The 14,602-nt window shown below is 49.1% G+C and overlaps 1 protein-coding gene across 1 annotated transcript in view; it reads right to left on the bottom strand.

Annotated features, from left to right (window-relative positions):
• LOC142684354 (SCO-spondin-like) overlaps nucleotides 1-14,602 on the bottom strand; it is a gene marked incomplete at its 5' end in the record, with an annotated part of 350,250 nt that overhangs the window by 249,282 nt on the left and 86,366 nt on the right. The window contains 6 exon segments of the mRNA XM_075847515.1: nucleotides 36-238; nucleotides 792-926; nucleotides 5,644-5,900; nucleotides 8,637-8,731; nucleotides 9,017-9,197; nucleotides 10,669-10,918. Coding sequence (XP_075703630.1) covers nucleotides 36-238; nucleotides 792-926; nucleotides 5,644-5,900; nucleotides 8,637-8,731; nucleotides 9,017-9,197; nucleotides 10,669-10,918 — 1,121 coding nt within the window.

The raw sequence follows: 14,602 nt of genomic DNA, 5'->3' as shown, positions 1-14,602 counted from the left end.
TCTGCAGTGGTTACACAATACTGAGGGTTGTATACCGTGCATGGGTGCTCAAAGTCATCACTGTGAACCTCGGGGCACAGGAGGCTCATTCTCCAGCTGTTTCCAAACAAGTCTGAGGTGGGTTCGATGATCCCCTGACGACTGGTGAAGTCATTTTCTGTGTCGCCATCAAAGTTCCCACATAATCCACTGACGCGGCCACTGAAAACAGGGTCTAGTTTGATGTAGACACGGGTACCTGAGGGGGTGGGGGTATAATGGAGAGCCAGTGTGAAGAGGTGTCCATAGAGGAGGAACTCTGGCCTTTGGTGACCAGGATCTAATGTCCGGCAATCCTTTAAGGACTAAACCCTTCAGCCAGTTTCCCATCCCTGTTTGTGGTATTACTGTGCTGACTGTGGAGGACGTGAGCCCTGAACAGAATGACCCCACCAACGTAGAAGAGGGATGAGGCTGCCCATGTGGTATATACACCTCAGGTCCTAGTGATCTGTGTCCATCTTCTTTCTGTATGATTGAACCATCCTCAATGTTATATACTACACAGTGAAATACAATGAAGATGAGAATCATGTACCAGGCTCTGTCAGATAATCCCACAGCATTCAGCCTTTACAGCATGCTAGAAAGTGAGATGTAGAATACAGGAAGTCTCTTGTGTGTGTCCCTCTAGTGGTCAATGTGAAAACTGCCATAGTGTAGAGAGAACTGGAGTTGACTACGGCAGTGTAACAATGTTTTTGTCTGATGAAGGGTTAATAAGTTAGAGTATGGGGTCATCGTGTTCTCACCTCCGTCCCACAGAACTGTCAGTCCAAGGTGTGCGATGAGGATGGTGAATAATCCGGCCTGATCAAGGATAATCCCATTCCCACTATACATTTTGGGGAGCCGCACAGCTGCACCGTTCACCATGACCTCTTGACCTGCAGATAAAGGGTGATACATTATAAAGGCTCATTCTAGACACAGCAATGGTCATTGTGAGGTTGTCAGGGTCTGGCAAAGCCCCTCTGCCCAGAATTATCACCGGCTGCTCTCTGCATCTGCAAAGAATGGGGAAGAGAAAGGCGAGAAAGTGCAGGACTGAATTTATCCATCACTTATCCGTCATCAGCTATAAATAAGGTAGGGGCCCCTCCCTCTGCTATCGGGCCCTGTATACTCTATTAACATCTATCGGTGGACCCTACGTTTTGTAGATGTGAAAACCACAGTGACCTCTGTCCCTGCACAACTGACCATCACTGATCACTTAGCTTCTCATCCAGGGACACTAATAGCTCCACCTCTACCCCTACAACCACTACTACCACCTCTACCCCTACAACCACTACTACCATCTCTACCCCTACAACCACTACAACCACTACTACCACCTCTACCCCTACAACCACTACTACCACCTCTACCCCTACAACCACTACTACCATCTCTACCCCTACAACCACTACTACCATCTCTACCCCTACAACCACTACTACCACCTCTACCCCTACAACCACTACTACCACCTCTACCCCTACAACCACTACTACCATCTCTACCCCTACAACCACTACTACCATCTCTACCCCTACAACCACTACTACCACCTCTACCCCTACAACCACTACTACCACCTCTACACCTACAACCACTACTACCACCTCTACCCCTACAACCACTACTACCACCTCTACCCCTACAACCACTACTACCATCTCTACCCCTACAACCACTACTACCATCTCTACACCTACAACCACTACTACCACCTCTACCCCTACAACCACTACTACCACCTCTACCCCTACAACCACTACTACCATCTCTACCCCTACAACCACTACTACCACCTCTACCCCTACAACCACTACTACCATCTCTACCCCTACAACCACTACTACCATCTCTACCCCTACAACCACTACTACCATCTCTACCCCTACAACCACTACTACCACCTCTACCCCTACAACCACTACTACCATCTCTACCCCTACAACCACTACTACCACCTCTACCCCTACAACCACTACTACCATCTCTACCCCTACAACCACTACTACCATCTCTACCCCTACAACCACTACTACCACCTCTACCCCTACAACCACTACTACCACCTCTACCCCTACAACCACTACTACCATCTCTACCCCTACAACCACTACTACCACCTCTACCCCTACAACCACTACTACCACCTCTACCCCTACAACCACTACTACCACCTCTACCCCTACAACCACTACTACCATCTCTACCCCTACAACCACTACTACCACCTCTACCCCTACAACCACTACTACCATCTCTACCCCTACAACCACTACTACCATCTCTACCCCTACAACCACTACTACCACCTCTACCCCTACAACCACTACTACCACCTCTACCCCTACAACCACTACTACCACCTCTACCCCTACAACCACTACTACCATCTCTACCCCTACAACCACTACTACCACCTCTACCCCTACAACCACTACTACCACCTCTACCCCTACAACCACTACTACCACCTCTACCCCTAAAACCACTACTACCACCTCTACCCCTACAACCACTACTACCATCTCTACCCCTACAACCACTACTACCACCTCTACCCCTACAACCACTACTACCACCTCTACCCCTACAACCACTACTACCACCTCTACCCCTACAACCACTACTACCACCTCTACCCCTACAACCACTACTACCATCTCTACCCCTACAACCACTACTACCACCTCTACCCCTACAACCACTACTACCATCTCTACCCCTACAACCACTACTACCATCTCTACCCCTACAACCACTACTACCACCTCTACCCCTACAAACACTACTACCACCTCTACCCCTACAACCACAACTACCACCTCTACCCCTACAACCACTACTACCATCTCTACCCCTACAACCACTACTACCACCTCTACCCCTACAACCACTACTACCATCTCTACCCCTACAACCACTACTACCACCTCTACCCCTACAACCACTACTACCACCTCTACCCCTACAACCACTACTACCACCTCTACCCCTAAAGTCACTACTACCATCTCTACCCCTACAACCACTACTACCACCTCTACCCCTACAACCACTACTACCACCTCTACCCCTACAACCACTACTACCACCTCTACCCCTACAACCACTACTACCACCTCTACCCCTACAACCACTACTACCATCTCTACCCCTACAACCACTACTACCATCTCTACCCCTACAACCACTACTACCACCTCTACCCCTACAACCACTACTACCACCTCTACCCCTAAAGTCACTACTACCACCTCCACCTCTACCCCTAAAGCCACTACTTCCACCTCCACCTCTACCCCTACAATCACTACTACCACCTCCACCTCCACCTATACCCCTACAACCACTAATACCACCTCCACCTCTACCCCTACAACCACTACTACCACCTACACCTCTACCCCTACAACCACCTCCACCTCTACCCCTACAACCACTACTACCACCTACACCTCTACCCCTAAAGCCACTACTACCACCTACACATCTACCCCTACAACCACCTCCACCCCTACAACCACTTCCACCTCTACCCCTACAACCACTACTACTACCTACACCTCTACCCCTAAAGCCACTACTACCACCTCCACCTCTAACCCTACAACCACTACTACCACCTCTACTCCTACCCCTACAACCACTACTACCACCTCTACCCCTACAACCACTACTACCACCTCCACCACCGCCCCTACAACCACCTCCACCTCTACCCCTACAACCACTACTACCACCTACACCTCTACCCCTAAAGCTACTACTACCACCTCCATCCCTACAACTGCTACTACCACCTCCACCACCACCCCTACAACCACCTCCACCTCTACCCCTACAACCACTACTACCACCTACACCGGTACCCCTAAAGCCACTACTGCCACCTCCACCTCTACCCCTACAACCACTACTACCACCTACACCTGTACCCCTACAACCACTACTACCACCTCCAACTCTACCCCTACAACCACCTCTACCCCTAAAGCCACTACTACCACCTCCACCTCTACCCCTAAAGCCACTACTACCACCTCCATCCCTACAACCATTACTACCACCTCCACCTCTACCCCTACAACCACTACTACCACCTCCCCCACTACCCCTACAACCAATACTACCACCTCCACCTATACCCCTACAACCACTACTATCACCTCCACCTCCACCTCTTCAACCACTGCTACCACCTCCACCTCTACCCCTACAACCACTACTATCACCTCCACCTCTACCCCTACAACCACTACTACCACCTACACCTCTACCCCTACAACCACTGCTACCACCTCCACCTTCACTGCTACCACCTCCACCTCTACCCCTACAACCACTACTACCACCTCCACCTCTACCCCTACTACCACCTCCCCACCTCCACCTCTACCCCTACCACGACTACGACCACCTCCACCTCTACCCCTACAACCACTACTACCACCTCCATCTCTACCCCTACAACCACTACTACCACCTCCACCTCTACCCCTACCTCTACAACCACTGCTACCACCTCCACCTCTACCCATACAACCACTACTACCACCTCCACCTCTACCCATACAACCACTACTACCACCTCCACCTCTACCCCTACAACCACTGCTTCCACCTTCACCTCTACCCCTACAACCACTACCACCACCTCAACCTCCACCTCCAACTTTACCCCTACAGCCACTACTACCACCTCCACCTCTACCCCTACAACCACTACTACCACTTCCACCTCTACCCCTACAACCACTACTACCACCTCCACCTCTACCCTTACAACCGCTACTACCACCTCCACCTCTACCCCTACAACCACCTCCACCTCTAACCGTACAACCACTACTACCACCTACACCTCTACCCCTACAACCACTACTACCACCTCTACCTCTACAACCACTACTACCACCTCCACCTCTACCCCTACAACCATTACAATACCTACAACCACTACCATCGCTGCTACTACTACCACCACTACTACCCCTACAACCACTACCACCTCCACCACTACCCCAACAACCACTACTGCCACCACCACCACTACTGTTGCTACCGCTACTACCCCTAGAACCACTACCACTACTACCACCACTCCTACAACTAACACCACTACTATTAACGCTCCAACCACTACCACCACTATTACTACTAACACCACCACTAACCTCTACAAATACTACTACGAACCACCACCATTACTACTTCAAATCACCACTACCTCTATAACCACTACCACCACTGCAAATGCCACCACTACTCCTACCACCTTTACTACTACTGTTACTACAGCTACAACTACTATCACCACCACAACCACCACGAACCCCTGCCACTGCTACTACCATCACTACTACCCCTATAACCACTACAATTACCACCACCACCACTACTACTCCTACAGACACCACAACCACCATTACTACCACCGCCACCTCTACAACCACTAACACTACTACTACCACCACTACCCCTACAACCACTGCCACTACGACTACGAACGCCACCACCCCAACAACCACTACTATTACTACTCCCACCCCTACAACCACTACTAAAATCACCACTACCCCTATTACTACTACTAAAACCAACCTCTCAGCAGATGAACAATTGTGTTTCCAATCATCACAACCACAGATTTGGTGCAGGTAATTCCACTGCTGCCACACGGAACATTCTCAGCCGTGACAGTGAAAAGCCCATCATTCTCTCTGGCCAGAACATACTGACAATCCCCCAGGAAGGTGAAGGAACGGCCATCAAATGTGATGTAATGGGGATCCCCGGTGGCGGTGCAGATTCCGGCACATTGGTAATTAGTACATTGCCATCGCCGGTTCTTACACACACTGCAAGAGAGGGAGCCAAGAGCATTAATAGAGATATATACGGGAATCATGACAATAATGATGTTGCTGCGAAGGAGACACAATGTCATGAACATGTCCTTCAGCTGATATAAATTGTGTCCCCATAAGTGTCCCGCACCATTAACCGTGTGGGGATCGGTACAGAAGTCCTTGGACTGCCGATCTCATGGCTTCATACCTGACCCTCACCTAACCAACTCAACACCTGGCTATAAGATGACAAATCCACCAAACTGAGGATCAGGTGGATAATGATCAGCCTCTATATTCATTATTAGAGGAAACACCTCCTCCAGCCTCTACATCCAACATTAGAGGGAACATCTCCATCATCCTCTACATCCATCATCAGAGGGAACATCTACACCATCCTCTACATCCATCATTAGAGGGTGCATCTCCATCATCCTCTACATTCATCATCAGAGGTAATATCTCCATCATCCTCTACATCCAACATTAGAGGTAACATCTCCACCAGACTCTACATTCATAATTAGATGGAACATCTCCATGATTCATCATTGGAGGAAACATCTCCACCGTCCTTTATAAGAAACACCTTCACCAGCCTATACATTCATTAAAAGAGGGAACACCTCCATCATCCTATACATCTATCATTAGAGGGAACACCTCCACCATCCTCTACATCCATCAGTAGTGGGAACATCTCCACCATCGTCGACATCGTTTATTAGAGGGAACACCTCCACCATCCTCTGCATTCATCATTAGAGGGAACACCTCCATCATCCTCTACATCCATGATTAGAGGAAACACCTTCACCAGCCTCTTCATCCATGATTAGAGGGAACACCTCCACCATCCTCTACATCCATCAGTAGTGGGAACATCTCCACCAGCCTCTTCATCCATCATTAGAGGGAACATCTTCACCAGCCTCTACATCCATCATTAGAGGGAACACCTCCACCAGCCTCTTCATCCATGATTAGAGGAAACACCTTCACCAGCCTCTACATCCATCATTAGAGGGAACACCTCCACTAGCCTCTTCATCCATCATTAGAGGAAACACCTTCACCAGCCTCTACATCCATCATTAGAGGGAACACCTCCACCAGCCTCTTCATCCATCATTAGAGGGAACACCTCCACCAGCCTCTACATCCATCATTTGAGAGAACATCTCCATCACCCTTTACATACATTATTAGAGGGACCATCTCCACCAGCCTCTACTTTCATTCTCAGAGAGAACAACTCCACCAGCCTCTTCATCTATAATTAGAGCGGATACTTTCACCAGCTTCTACATCCATTATTCGAAGGAACATCTCCACAATCCTCTACATCCATAATTAGAGTGAACCCCTCCACCAGCCTTTACATTCCTCATTAGAGCAAACATCTCCACCGGCCTCTAGCGTAAACACCTCTACCATCCTACACATCCATCATTAGAGGGAACATCTCCACCATCTTCTACATCCATTATTAGAGGGAACACCTCCACCAGCCTCTACATCCATCATTAGAGGGAACATCTCCACCATCTTCTACATCCATTATTAGAGGGAACACCTCCACCAGCCTCTACATTCATCATTAGAGGGAACATCTCCACCAGCCTCTACATCCATCATCAGAGGGAACATCTCCATCATCCTCTACAACCATCATTAGAAGGAACACCTCCACCAGCCTCTACATCCATCATTAGAGGGAACATCTCCACCGGCCTCTACATCCATCATTAGAGGGAACATCTACACCATCCTCTACATCCATTATTAGAGGGAACATTTCCACCATCTTCTACATCCATCATTAGGGGGAACACCTCCACCAGCCTCTACATCCATCATTAGAGGGAACATATCCATCATCCTCTACATCCATTATTAGAGGGAACATCTCCACCGGCCTCTACATCCATCATTAGAGGGAACATCTCCACCATTCTCTACACCCATTATTAGAGGGAACATCTCCACCAGCCTCTATATCCATCATTAGAGGGAACATCTCCATCATCCTCTACATCCATCATTAGGGGGAACACCACCACCAGCCTCTACATCCATCATTAGAGGGAACATCTCCATCATCCTCTACAACCATCATTAGAAGGAACATCTCCATCATCCTCTACAACCATCATTAGAGGGAACATTTCCACCATCCTCTACATCCAACATTAGGGGGAACACCGCCACCAGCCTCTACATCCATCATTAGAGGGAACATTTCCACCAGCCTCTACATCCATCATTAGAGGGAACACCTCCACCAGCCTCTACATCCATCATTAGAGGGAACATTTCCACCATCCTCTACATCCATCATTAGGGGGAACACCGCCACCAGCCTCTACATCCATCATTAGAGGGAACATTTCCACCATCCTCTACATCCATCATTAGGGGGAACACCTCCACCAGCCTCTACATCCATCATTAGAGGGAACATTTCCATCATCCTCTACAACCATCATTAGAGGGAACATTTCCACCAGCCTCTACAACCATCATTAGAGGGAACATCTCCACCGGCCTCTACATCCATCATTAGAGGGAACATTTCCACCATCCTCTACAACCATCATTAGGGAGAACATCTCCACCAGCCTCTACATCCATCATTAGGGGGAACACTTCCACCATTGTCTATATCCATCATTAGAGGGAACATCTCCTAAATCCTCTATATCCATCGTCAGTGAGAACACTTCCACCAGGTCTTCTTACCAGGTGTTACAGTCTTTGGTTATGGTGTCGTTTGTGTGGTAGAGTTTCCCGTGGTGGTGGCAGGGACAATCTTCTGGGTAAACACATCTGTCCATCTGTGACAACAATAAATGAAATGTAGCATTTGTAAGGGGAATAATATGAATATAGTAAATCTTACAGAAAGTGACAAACATTAGCGCAGAGACAACGCTGACTAATAAATGTCTGCTTACGATTGGCTGGAACATTTACTTGTGAGACAATGTAGGAGAATGATATTCACGTAAATTTTTCCTATCGTGTCCCAATAGTGAAGATATCCTTATTCTTGTCAGGTCCGTAGTGAACACTGCCCTATAAGTGACCCCAGTAACCCTGACTAATGAGCTGGTACTAACCAGGAGCACCGTCCCGTCTGGACACACACACCCGTCTCCGCTGTCAGGGCAGCTCTGGTTTTGTTCCAGGTTTTCGCAGGTGAGCAGACAAGCCCCAAAATTATAGACCAAATCACCAGGACAGAAAGCCATCTTCAGACATTTGTTCTCTGTACAGTTCCATAGACCATTAACACAGACACTAGAAGAAAAGAAGACCAGAATAACCAAGGAGAAGACCACGGAGGAGAAGTATGAAGTGGAGGAACCATGAGAAATTCATGAAGAGATTTCTATCTCAGAGCCATGAGCCCCATTCAGCTTCTACGGCCCACACTAGAGAACTAGCCCTACATTATGGAGGATGTGCCCACTTTTACAACTTTCATTCACGACATTGTAGGACTTTGTATAGGATTTGATTTTTTTGTGTTGTACTCATCGTCTGAAGTTTCTGTGCTGCTTATGGAGCTCCTATGAGGTTCTGCAATGGATGGAAAGTGGTCATGTGGTTGAGACATTCAATGAAATCAACCTATCCTGTGAGGAAGAGTAAACAGGTCATAGGGTGATTTCATCAGACATCTCCCACCACCTTGTTCATGGCCGGGACTCTGCAGATAAAGACCATCACAAAGGAGAACACAGTGTGCCGGGGCCCCGGTGTAGGACAAGTGTTTGGGTCTCCAGCTGCTCATGTGGCGGATGGTTCATTGGAGGTCTTGTTTGTCTTCCCCTGGATCAACATAACACAATATAACACATGTGCAATCAATAGAAATCTGAAGCTGATGGATCTTTGTCAGCTGCATTAAAGACACCAGTGTGCCAGGAATCCATGCCACCAATGATTTGTTACCGTAAAGAGGTTGTCTAATTTAGAAAACCCATTATCATACACCCTATAAGGGAATTCTCAGGTAATAGAGGGGGGTCCACTGTTCAGGATCCTCATCTCTTGGTCAGAGTTGAGAGCGGTTACATAGAGTGTCACTGGAGGACCTGTCCTGTCCGGTATTACATAGACAACACATTGATATGAATGGACAATGTGTAATGCTTAATTTCTCCTGTGGTGGCGCTGCATGGAAATTTAACACCTACTGTCAGGTGTCCTCATAGATTACTGCTGATCGCTGGGGGTCCGAGCATGGGGGGAGACTTTGAGATAAGCTAATAGTCAAGGGACCGTCCTAAAAAGTAGGGGTTGTCCAAAGCAGAGACACCTTTTAAGTGGTGAGGTTAGGACCTTGGTGTCTGCATTAAACTCTAAGCCTACCACTAAATCTATTGAGTTCTTTAGGTAGTTGGTTTCTTAGATGCTTACGGATTATGCCATCTTTGCATTAGACCTGCTCTGCCACCACTTATCAGCGCTGAGATCTCCAGAGATGACAGATGATGATCCTCAGAACTTCTAGATCCTCCTGTGACTATCGCTGTCTAATGTTCTAGAGAAGAAGTTGAGTTTTTGGATGTCTGCGAATGCAAATATATCTGGTGTTTCCCTAACCCATGGGGAGATCTTCAGAGCTGAGGGCAGTCAGCTATAATGTCTATAGAGGGCAACGTCATTACATTAAACCCAGGACAGCTCCTTTCAGAGATCCAAGAACGTGGAGATCTCCGGTTTTTGATCTAGAGTTCATTGTGCCCATTCACAGTTAACTTACCAGTCTTTGCACTTTTGCTTGATGGTGCTTCCAGGTTGATAGGTTTGTCCTCCATGATGACATGGACACATTGAAGAACGGACACATTGTCCACTGTCATCCAGCACCAATCCTTCCGGACAGTTACATCCAGCCACACAGCCAACCAGCTCCTGGCAAAATCCCAAATCTGCCATACGAAGGTCAGCACACGTCTTCTCACAAGGAGCAGCACATTCCATGTACACCTGTCCTCCAAAGCACTGAACGGCTGGAGAGCAAAAGGAGATTTATATAGCTGGAAATACCAAGAAAAAAGAAGCGGGGGACATGCGGTAGGGGAGGGACAACAATGAGCCGGGGGCAATGAGGGAAGAACATGGACAGTTCAAAGAAGGAGCTTAGCGGGATGAAGAAAAACAAAACGAAGCACAGAATCATACCTCCCAACCATCCCAGATGGCCTGGGGTATGTCCCACAGTCAAGTGGATGCACATACAGTTGAAACTAATGCTGAAGCCAGGAACAGTAAGCTCCCTACTTCAGAATTAGTTCAGAAGACATCAGTGACATCAATGTCCATATATAAAAAGTAGCATCTAGGAGGGGAATCACCGCCTATGCTCTGGCTCGGGATTCCGCTCCTAGAGGGAGTCCCAATGACACTATCTACAGGGGGTAGTGTTATCTACAGGGACGATGGCGCTATCTTCAAGGGAGGTGTGGCACTAGCTACATGGGCACTGTGGCACAATATAGGGGCACTATCTACATGGATACTGTGGCAATATATAGGGGCACTATCTACATGGGCACTGTGGCACTATCTAGGTGGCACAAGGGGCATCTAAGGGGGTATTATACTGTATGGGGGCATCTAAGGCAGCATTATACTGTATGGGGCAGTTATGGGGGCATTATACTGTATGGGGAAGCTATAGGGGCATTATACTTTATGGGGCAGCTAAGGGGGCATTCTGCTGTATGTGGGCTACTAAGGGGGCATTATACTGTATGTGGGCAGCTTTGGGGGCATTAATCTGTATAGGGGCAGCTATTTGGCATTATACTGTGTGAGAGGCATTATGGGAGCATGACACTGTGTGGGCTGACACAGGTGTATATGGGCGGGGATTGGGCAGTATTGGAGGTGTGGCTTAAAAGCAAGCTATATGGGGCAGCTATGGGGGCATTATACTGTGTGTGGGCAGCTAGAGGGCATAATACTGTGTTGTTATGCCCGCCACATTGATTGTCCCTCTTGTGTGATACCTGAAAGTTGGGAGACACGGAGGAATCCCTGGCCAATGCATTGCCGACAGTCTTCCCGGGGATTCCGCTCCTGGGGAAGCTCCTGGTGTCAATATCCATATATGGACAGTGACGTCAGGGGCTCCACTAAGGTGCCCCAATGGTGTTATGTACAGGGAGGGGGGTGTAGTGATATTTACAGGAGGGTGTGTGTGGCACTATCTACAGGGTGGGGTAGGTGTGTGGCACTATCTACAAAGGGGAGGGTGGCAATATCTATGAGGGGGCTGTGTGGCACTATTTACAGGGGGGCTTGCAGTACCTACAAGGTGATGTGTGTCACATTATCTACAAGGGGGCTGTGTGTAGCACTATCTACAGGGAGCTGTGAGTGGCACTATCTACAGGGGGCTGTGTGGCACTATCTATAGGGGGCTGTATGTGGGACTATCTATAGGGGGCTATGTGTGGCGCTTTCTACAAGGGGGGGTATGTGGCACGATCTACAGGGGGCTGTGTGGCACTATCTACAGGGGGCTGTGTGTGACACTATCTACAGGGTGCTGTGTTTGGCGCTATCTACAGGGGGCTGTGTGTGGCACTATCTACAGGGGGCTGTGTGTGGCACTATCTACAGGGGGCTGTGTGGCGCTTTCTACAAGGGGGGGTATGTGGCACGATCTACAGGGGGCTGTGTGGCACTATCTACAGGGGGCTGTGTGTGACACTATCTACAGGGTGCTGTGTTTGGCGCTATCTACAGGGGGCTGTGTGTGGCACTATCTATAGGGGGCTGTGTGGCACTATCTACAGGGGGCTGTGTGTGGCGCTATCTACAGGAGGCTGTGTGTGGCACTATCTAAAGGAGGCTGTGTGTGCCACTATTTACAGGGGGCTGTGTGTGGTATTATCTACAGGGGGGCGGTGTGTGGCACTATCTACAGGGGGCTGTGTGTGGCATTATCTACAGGGGGCTGTGTGGCACTATCTACAGGGGAAGTGTGTGGCACTGTCTACAACGGGCCGTGTGTGGCACTATCTACAAGGGGGTGTGTGGCACTATCTACAAGAGGGCTGTGTGGCACTGTCTATAGGGGGAGTGTGTGTGGCACTGTCTACAAGGGGCCTTGTGTGGCACTATCTACAGGGGGCTGTGTGTGGCACTATCTACAGGGGGCTGTGTGGCACTATCTACAGGGGGCTGTGTGTGGCGCTATCTACAGGAGGCTGTGTGTGGCACTATCTAAAGGAGGCTGTGTGTGCCACTATTTACAGGGGGCTGTGTGTGGTATTATCTACAGGGGGGCTGTGTGTGGCACTATCTACAGGGGGCTGTGTGTGGCATTATCTACAGGGGGCTGTGTGGCACTATCTACAGGGGAAGTGTGTGGCACTGTCTACAACGGGCCGTGTGTGGCACTATCTACAAGGGGGTGTGTGGCACTATCTACAAGGGGGCTGTGTGGCACTGTCTACAGGGGGAGTGTGTGTGGCACTGTCTACAAGGGGCCTTGTGTGGCACTATCTACAGGGGGGTGTGTGGCACTATCTACAGGGGGGTGTGGCGTTATCTACAAGGGGGGTGTGTGTGGCACTATCTACAACGGGGTTGTGTGTGGCAGTATTTACAGGGAGGTGTGGCGCTATCTACAAGGGGTGTGTGTGGCACTATCTACAGGGGGCTGTGTGGCACTATTTACAAGGGGTTTTGTTGCACTTTCTACAGGGGGCTGTGTGGCACTATTTACAAGGGGTTTTGTTGCACTTTCTACAGGGGGCTGTGTGGGGTCTGTGTGGTGCTATCTACAGGGGGATGTGTGGGATCTGTGTGGTGCTATCTACAGGGGGCTGTGTGGCACATGTACAGGGGGCTGTGTGTGGCACTATCTACAGGGGGCTGTTTGTGGCACTATCTGCAGGGGGCTGTGTGGGATCTGTGTGGCGCTATCTACAGGGGGCTGTGTGTGGCACTATCTACAGGGGGCTGTGTGTGGCACTATCTACAGGGGGCTGTGTGTGGAACTTTCTACAGGGGGCTGTGTGGGGACTGTGTGGCGCTATCTACAGGGGGATGTGTGTGGCGCTATCTACAGGGGGCTGTGTGTGGCACTATCTACAGGGGGCTGTGTGTGGAACTATCTACAGGGGGCTGTGTGGGGACTGTGTGGCGCTATCTACAGGGGGCTGTGTGTGGCACTATCTACAGGGGGCTGTGCGGCCCTATCTACAGGGGGCTGTGTGGCACATCTACAAGAGGAGGCTGTTCATTATGTCACCATAGTCTCATTAGCCTCAGTTATATAATCTCTTTCAGTCGGGCACTGACCTCTTTATATATTTTCTTGTAATTTATTGTTATGGTAACTCCCTTATAGAACTTTATCACTTGTAAAATGTACAAATGCTTTTATGCTCGAGTTACATAAATAAAAAGGTGGAAAAAAAAATGATATCTCATTGATTGGTAGAGAAAGCAAACATGGCGAGGGGCAAGGAGATGTCGGGAAAGGGGTTGGAGGGGGGGGGGGCAAACGGAATCTTTTCCCCGGGTGCTGGAGAACTGAGTAACACCTCTGCACTGACTACACAAGGTAGAGAAGATCGATAGGGGGTAAAGGTGCTGACCTCACAGGGTGACAGATTGTGGGTGCTGACAACACAAAGAGAGAGGCCACTGTAATACAGGAATACATAACACCGCCG

Source organism: Rhinoderma darwinii (genome assembly GCF_050947455.1).
Source record: "Rhinoderma darwinii isolate aRhiDar2 chromosome 5 unlocalized genomic scaffold, aRhiDar2.hap1 SUPER_5_unloc_1, whole genome shotgun sequence".
NCBI lineage: Eukaryota > Metazoa > Chordata > Amphibia > Anura > Rhinodermatidae > Rhinoderma > Rhinoderma darwinii.
Note: the sequence above shows the minus strand (reverse complement) of the source record. Positions and strands in the feature narration are given on the sequence as shown.